The 8,526-nt window shown below is 43.1% G+C and overlaps 1 protein-coding gene across 2 annotated transcripts in view; it reads right to left on the bottom strand.

The window, feature by feature from the left end:
• Positions 1–978: 978 nt before the first annotated feature.
• SH2D4B (SH2 domain containing 4B) overlaps positions 979–8,526 on the bottom strand; it is a 76,593-nt gene continuing 69,045 nt past the window's right edge. The window contains exons 7-8 of one of the 2 annotated variants that reach the window (XM_033148773.1): positions 6,876–7,096; positions 979–1,338 (exon numbers count right to left, since the gene is read on the bottom strand). In XM_033148773.1, the coding sequence (XP_033004664.1) occupies positions 1,246–1,338; positions 6,876–7,096 (314 nt within the window). In that variant the 3' untranslated portion in view covers positions 979–1,245. Of the gene's footprint in view, positions 1,339–4,226; positions 4,561–6,875; positions 7,097–8,526 lie in introns of those variants that run through there. The other variant, XM_033148774.1, reaches the window with a different exon arrangement.

The following is an 8,526-nucleotide window of genomic DNA, read 5'->3' as shown; positions in this document are numbered from 1 at the left end:
ACCACAGTCATAATGTTATTTGTCATCATAACTGAGGCTTGGTACAAAATGTAAAAATGCATGAGTATAGTTGCCCACATAGGCTTGTAATTGAAAACGGAGGGACAGAAGGAAGAGATTTTCCTAGCTAAATAAAAACAAAAGCAAAAATATCCATAACACGCCAATGTTTCGCAAGTGTTTATTGCTCCTTATAAAAAGTTGGTAATGAGTGCAACTTAGAAGTTGGTATGTTTTATCCTCCAATATTTGCCAGGTGGCAATATGTACACTTTACACTTGACAATTCAATCCAGCATACAAGTCAAGGCCTGTTATAAGGAAAATCCCTCTTTATAATGGGATGGTAGGCAAGCAGTGTGAGGAAGCCAATCTAGGAAAGGGGAGGAGGGTCTAATGGCTGTAACACCCCTGCCAAAGGACTGTGAAATGTATAAATGTTGGTCTCCCTTTCCACTCTCTGTATAGGCTCAAGGTACATGCAACAGCCACTGCCCCATTGGTTTCAGCCAGGAGCTGCCCCAGGTACTTAACCCCTTCCCCATAGCCTACCTTTGACTCCACCCCCAATACTTTTCTCTTCAACCAAGCTGTGATGCCAGAATTGAGCTTGGCTGGAAGAAAAGTTATGGAAAGAAAAGTGGCGGGTGCAAGGATGGTTTTGCTCTCCTTACTGAGGCACCCCTTTTGGTAAAAATAAAAAAATAAAAATCAGACCCCACCCCACCCCCCACTTTATGCATACCTGGGGATGACGAGGTTTAAGCAAATGGGGCTGCTAACATAATGCATAGTTTGAAGATTAGAAAACACCTATCTCTACCTAGCCATACCACAAATCTGCATCTTTCCCAGTTGCATACATCTAGCTCCTGAATGCTACCATTTTGAGAATTTCATAACTCACTATATGCTAAATAAGTTCCGTTACCAACCATATCTTTTGCTACAACTATTAGGGGAATTTTTTGCGGGGGGGGGGGGTGATTTTTGATCATCATTGGTGGTTTAACCCTATTCTGAAGGACAATTGTAGAGGAATTGTTTTCACGTGCTTCCAGTTTTAAATGGCTAATAAGATAAATAATGGCTGCGAATTAAAAGTTGGATTGCCTATATAAGACTTGTTCTTGGTTAACATTTGCCATTCATTAGCTGGTGATAAGCTGCTGTCTTATATCTTAAGGTGGAGTCATTTCACTAATTATTCCTGCTCTCCAGAAATATTTACTATAGTCTCCACAGTCATTCAAATAAAGGGCTATAATCAGGTGGGTTCTTTGTTTGTCTGCAAGGCTCCAGCAGCAACTCTCCGCCAGAGGATGTGATTATTTCTTCCTAGAAAGATAAAATAAATTGCATCATCAGTGTGAAAAATAATCATGCCGAACATGACTATATGGCTTACTATATACTTCACTTACGAAGTCACATAAGCACATCTAGGTTCATGCTGTAAGATGTTTTAATTCCTTTGATGGTTCATATTAAACCAGTTGACAGGAGACATATTAGCATGGTGTTTAATATTTGGGGTGGGGGGGAGAGGGAGATCTTCGTGATTAATCATCCTGTTCTGCCTTCTAACAGCTCAGCAAGGGATTTTTTTTTCGAAAGAGGAAAGAGTGAACGCACAGACTCACAGCCACATGATCAGCAGACTGATATAATGTATCTATAACTGCAGCAAACTATTTCTGACATAGCAACTGGGTGTCCAAATGCACTCCGATATTAAAATAGATGATAAAAAAGCTCTCTCTACACACGCAGAGCTAGTATGTTGGGGAGAAAGCTTAACTGGCAAGTTTTATGTTGTTGTCATTTTTGAGATGAGGGACCATCCGAGCATTTAATCCCTTCACCTGCAGTTTGAGGTGCTGCAGTTAAGCAAGGGCTGTGTCATTAACGGCCTGCTAATCATGTAGCACAGCTCCTAAGGTTCACGTGAAAACCTCATTACCTCCATGCTAAACAAATAAACATGGGATGCAGGTGGGACCACGGCTAGGATGATTAATCATTCCAGCTCAGCTCAGCTCAGCTCAATGAGAAGAGACTCGCTGATGCTCATTGTACATACTTACCACTGTTTGTTTTCAGTCTGGAAACAGAAGCTATTATCTTTCTCAATCTAGGATGTGGCACTGTCTAATCACGCAGAAGTCGAAGGATGCATTATTCACCCATTCCTATTCATCTCTGCCTTGGATATGAGTTTCTTCTTCCCCACCCTCTGCCAGCCCCCGCCTCCTTTTAAATGCATGTTCTCTTGCCTGCTGCCTGTTTGCAATTGAATCACTTGTATCTGGATCATCTGATGCTTATACATAAACAGCAATCATCTGAAACATTTCTAAAATGAATTTATTTTCGACAGCCCTAGCTTATAGGCCATTACTCATTGAAGATTCACTTTTTGCCATGTCTGGTACATTAAGATGTCTCAAGGGAGCTGAAAAGGTTTTGTCTGTCTGTGTGCGTGTGTGTGTGTGTGCACGGGAGGGGGGTATAGTTTGTTTTGTTCAAATATATATGGTGCATGCACACACAACGAAAGCCAGAGATCAGAAAAAACCTAGTGCTGGATTTATGTATAAGCTAAACAAGCTATAGCTTAGGGCCCCACTCTCTTGGAGGCCCCCCAAAAATGTAAAGGGGGAAAAACTGGATTACTTTGATAAAATACATATTTTGTTATGTGGAAATGGCTTTAGATACCTATTACGTCCACAAATTACCATATAGCATATATTCAACACACACAAAAAAACATCGACAATTTGTTGTCGATAAAGGACAGCTGGACATATAAAGGGCCCCATTACCTTCAGTAACTTAGGGCCTCATCAAACCTAAATCTGGCCCTGGAAAAACCAAAGACAAAAGGGTGCAGCCTATTGAAATCAGTGGCAAAACGGACTTTCATGGGAAAAGAGGCAATCCTATGTCAGGATGTCAAGGGTCTTGTAAAAGAGTTCCTTCTTCTCTAGCATAGTTTCTGGATAACTGGAGTAAAGTTTACATGAATACACTGCGTATGTAATTGTATGGCTGGAAGAGCCACTCTTGACCCTGGCACAATGATCACAGCTGCCTGGTGTAATATGGATCCCTTGCTTGGCTCCATGGTGAAGATATGTCTCTGCAACAGGCCTGGCTAGTCCACAGGCCCCCTCTGGCTGGACAAGCCACAGAAAGTGGCTTGCTAGTCCCCACAGATTAATCTCCTGATCTTAATGCTATGGCACTCAGCAATGATATCAGGAAATAAAGTGCTCTTCCAGCTGCTGAGGAAGACTAAAGGGCAGCATTCCCTCCCCTACCCCAGTGTTGTCGTGGTGGTGGGTTGCCGGAAACACAATCCTTTGCTCTAAAACTGGAATGAGGGACTGAGGGCATGCATTTGCACCACTTACAAACTGGTTTAAGAGCCATTCCCTCTCCCTGCAGAACTCTGGATTGTAGATCTGAGGCAGGCAAAGTACTGGAGTCTCTCGGTTCTGACAATGGCTGCGTACACTCCATACATTTCAAGAACATCTTTTCGCCAAAGAATCCCGGGAAATGTAGCATACGTCTCATAGTGCTACAGTTCCCAGCACTCCTAACAAACCATAGTTCCCTGGATTCCAGGTGGTGGGCGAATGTGCTTTCAGTGTGTGTACACAGCCAGTGATGACCCTAACCACAGCCCTGCTTCTGCAAAGTGCTTTTAGCACACATCTGAAGGATATCCACATACAAAACCAATGTACAGTGGAACCCCGGGTTACGCACACCCTGGATTGCGGAGATTCGAGTTAAGAATGCCCGCAACCCGGAAGAGTTTCGGGAGCGTGTGCGGCCCCCGGATGCGCAGAATGCTTCTGCGCAGAAGCGCTCGAATCGCACTACTTCCGGGTTTTTTCGGAGGGAGGCGCTCGTGTTACACACGCCCGTGTTACGTAGCGTGATCCAGAATGGATCGTGTGCGTAACATGGGGTACCACTGTATCTACAAACCTGCACATCATTGGTTCAGGAGGGCTACCTGTAGCATTTTCTGCATTGTGTTTAAATGTACATGAACTTGACTTTTGGGTCTTTATAAACTCCCTCCCCCCCCTCTCTCTCTATATATATATGTATGAGATTTAATAATAGCAAGTAGACTGGATGGTGCCTGTATACCATTGCATTTTTCTGCCATTACCACAGCTGGCTCTGACTTTCCCCCCGTATTTATTGTTAGAGTGCACTCAGATGAAAAGGGCACCGGAGTTAGTGGCTGGGGAGATAAGGAAAGGGGCAACATCCCAAGACGGCGCTGTTAAATCTCTTTCCCATTTGACCACAGACAATTAAGCGAGACTTGCCTGCTCACTTCAGGGGCCAAGCAAGTCCTCTAACAAGCTTGTCATAGCTGCAGTCATTGATTTTTCTCATCGGGGGACATCCCAATCTATTTTATTTTGAATGTCAGAGGCTAATGGACGTTTTGCTTTTGACAGGTGTCCCTGTGCTTCCTCCCTAGATGGATGGGCTTTTCTTGTGCTCTTATTGCCTATGATGAGCAAGCTGGGAGGAAGAGAAATACAAAAGTTTTCGTGCAAGTTTGACTCTAGGGAAAGAAGGTGGATACTGAAGTTGCAGCAGTCCCTATATCTGAAGTTTGTAGGACTTTTTGTCACTGGTTCTGTAACTATGCCCAGGGTTGTGGTGTGCATGCTGTGATTCTACAAGTAGCAGTGGGAGAGAAAATTCAGTTCCCATTTTAAGGTTAGCACACCTAATATGCACTTTTTGAAGCAATACTCAAACTGAACGACTGTTCTCTTTTGAAATTCACTCTTCTCTGAATTTTGCAATTCAGTTCGCCCGCCAAGATGGAGTAAAATAATAAAATTGTATACTACGGTAAATTGTGCATAGAAATGCATATATTAGTGAAAATGGCATACCAAAATGCATTACTTTAAGGTAAACTGCTCTGCAAAAATAGGAATTAGGCAAGATTGCAAAGAAAGGCGTGTACATTTGGAGAAATTCACACTGGTGAATTTTCATGAGAACTTTAAAAAATCGCAAACCAACAGAAATGTGTAGAACTTAAAATTCAGACTGGAGAAATGAGAAACTAAGATAAACCAAAATGGGTAGATTTGCGCATCCCTATCTGGAAGCTTGCAGAAAGTGAGACTGGGTGCACAATCAGCTTCCCGACTATCTCAGCTGTCTTTTATTTTATTCTAGACCCATGACCCTTCAGATGTTGTTGGACTACAACTCCCATCAGCCCCGAGCAATGCGAAGGCTGAATGTAGCTGACAGTAACAGGACGGTCCCAGACTTCCCATCTTTGTTCTAGCTTTTGTGGCTGCAAACATAAGCTTGAAAGTATGTGGGCAACACCAGCTGAAATTTTAGGGCCAAGCTGACACTGATGTCATTACATATGCATTGCAAGTTTTTTTAAAAAAAACAAACAGACAAACAAATAACAAAACCAATTGCTAGTGCAGGTGACCCATCCCTTCCACTGCAAAAACAGGTGTAGGGCAAAGAGAACTTTAACCATTTAAGTCTGCCGTGGTACAAACTGGAATCACAAACCAGAAGCCTGCTATTTGCAATGGAACCAAAGTTTCCAATGGTGCTTGTGTCAGCTTTCCTCCCATTTCAAATAGCAGGCACATAGGGAAGACTGGTTCTGAATGGGGGACACACGCCACCCCCAACCCTTGATTGGTTGGTTAGTCTTTTTAAAAACAAACAAACAAACAAACACATATCTAGTTGGGTTCTCAGAAATCAAAGGAGGGTGTCTAACTGAGACTACCAACCTTTGGGTGTAGGGTAAGGGCACTCATAATCCTTGCCCCTGCTTGCTAATGAAGGGGGAAAGAATGCCAAATAATAAATTATGGGGAAATAAAGAAATCACACAAAGTCAATAAACTTGCATCATCTGTTTTGATGAACTGAGCTTTTCCTGATATGGGACTCAGATTGCCTTGGCACAGAACTTTAATAAGGATGGGCTCTTCCCCTCCCCATTTTTGCACAAAATACACAGGTCCCTTGCTATATCATGTATACTACCAGTTCCCCATCTTCTTTCTCCCAGAAGCATTACATCAGAATGAAAAATAGCTCTACCGGCACTGCCTGACGATGTGCTTTGCATTCACAAAGCCTCTGACTCAGGCGCCAACAGCTCCAGTTAAAAGGCACGCAGGTAGCAGGGCTGTGCAAAACCTTGATGAGAGGAATTGGGGAGCAGCTGAGAATGAGCCAATAGTCTGATTTAGTATGTATATGGAGACTGTGAAAGAATTAAGCTGGTTCCCCTATTTCACATGCTCCCAAGTGACAGGAGCTGCATGGGTTCGGCTGCACTGCATTTGTCAACAGTTTAGTGCACATTTACCTAAAATATACGCATTTTTACAATTTCCCTTAATAGAATGGTTGTTTTGCATTTTATTGTCCCTTTCATTGGCATTTATATGCATTTCTCCCTAATATGTAGAACCTGCAGTCGTGTGTGTGTGTGTTTTCAAGCGGGGGGGGGGGGGGGCGTTCAGCACTTGGACCAGCTCTGGACAGTTGAATCCAACTGCTATACTGATTTCCCACAATGCCCTTGACACAACACCATTGAGGCATTATGGGAAATTAAAATGGTAGCTAGACTCAGCCATCTGGTGCTTCAGATAATGCTCCACCATAGTCACCATGCCCAGAGATAGCCTTCACTCCCCAAACCTAGAGCCAGCCCTGTCTGTAAAGACTAATTCTGTATAAGACCTAGGCTCACCCTGCTTCTTCCTTTTGAAACATTCATCAATCAAGTTCAGTTTTTCATATTCAATGCACATAGCAAGTAATACCTTGTGGAAATCAATAAGGTCTGTGAGTGTGGCATGACGGTTGGGATCCACCCCTAAGAAGCTGTAGAAGTCTCCGGAAGCATCCACCAGGAAATGTTTGAATCCACTCTGATGGCGATAGGACAGGGCATATCCCCAGATTTTCTCACTGACCCGCACTAGGAATGCTCCCTCAGACTTGTTCATCAGCAGCTCTTCTGCCTCCTGGCGACTAATAATGCCTGCCCAAAACAGAGCCAAAAAAAAACCTGTATCAAGCAACTAGTATTCCCTAGAGCAGGCTTCCTCAAACTCGGCCCTCCAGATGTTTTTGGCCTACAACTCCCATGATCCCCAGTTAGCAGAACCAGTCAGGGATGATGGGAATTGTAGTCTCAAAACATCTGGAGGGCTGAGTTTGAGAAAGCCTGCCCTAGAGGTCTGGAAACATATGCATAGTGCATTAAATAAAGGTATTCAGACGTCAGGTGAAGCAGGCTGTTTCATATAAAATCTTATAATGCATCAAATAGCTTAGTTTTTAAGAGAGGGATGGGGAACCTGTGACCTCCAGATGTTGAACTACAGCTTCCACCTTCCCTTCCCTTCCCACAGACCATGCTGTGGTGGGGCTATTGTTGGCATTCAACAACATCTGGAGGTATAATATAAATTGTGAGATTGAGGAATTTTTAAATGTCCAAATGATGAATCTACACTATCAGGCAAACATTTTGGAGCCTCTGGGAAAGTGTACATATGTAAATTACAGCATTGTGGTATGAAGCACTTGATTAGTTTAAATTGGGCTTTTTTTTTCTTCAGGAAGGAAAGACAACAGTCAGTCTTCATCATGGCATGTGAATACAGTAGACAATTACATCCCCCGGCTGTGAGTTGTGAAGGCCGCTCCCTGCAAGGCCCTTTCCACCTGGCCTAGGGGGCGGGGCCCAGACTCACAAAAGAGGTTCCTCATGAAGCCGGAGGAACATCGCCCGGCTATTGTTTTATTGATTTATTAATTTAATATGCTGTAAACCGCTTTGAGGTTTTTTATTTAAAAAAATATAAAATGGTATAGAAATTTAGAAAATACATAAATAATAATAAATAGATGAAGAGCCACCAAAGCCGTCAATTGTTAAACATTCCAGAATTGCACAAGTACCACCCAGATCTGTGTAATTCTGGTTACGCATTTGCAAGCAAGGCAGGGGGACACAGGCTGATAGATGGAACCCCCATGTGACACACAGATTGTCTGAAGCAGCATCATTCGATTCTAATACAATGTGCCATGTGCTAAAGAGAATCATACTGGAAATAAGAGCTCTGTTTGCATAGGTAAGGTTTCACATCTCTGCCTTCCTGGCATTCTCTGAATATGCAAATGGAAGGTCTGGCAGTGCTTATAGAGTACCTCCTTTTACTGGTGGTTACCACCTCAATTTAAACACCACAAAGATAGATCAGGCATGTTTGTCCTCAGTTCACAGAGAGCTGTTGGGGTTTTTGAAGTGGTTGGCTTTCTAGTTGACAACTTTGTGATTCTCTAATGGTGATGGTCTCATCAGGGAGCCTTTACTTGTCCACGAGGCAAATTGTGTTAAAGCAGCGTGCACCGCTGCCCATACAGGGCAAATGTCAAACAGCTCTTCGAATCACAGATATT

This window comes from Lacerta agilis, chromosome 5 (assembly GCF_009819535.1).
Source record: "Lacerta agilis isolate rLacAgi1 chromosome 5, rLacAgi1.pri, whole genome shotgun sequence".
Lineage (NCBI taxonomy): Eukaryota > Metazoa > Chordata > Lepidosauria > Squamata > Lacertidae > Lacerta > Lacerta agilis.
The sequence above is the reverse complement of the archived record's forward strand: the minus strand, read 5'-3'. Positions and strand labels throughout refer to the sequence as shown.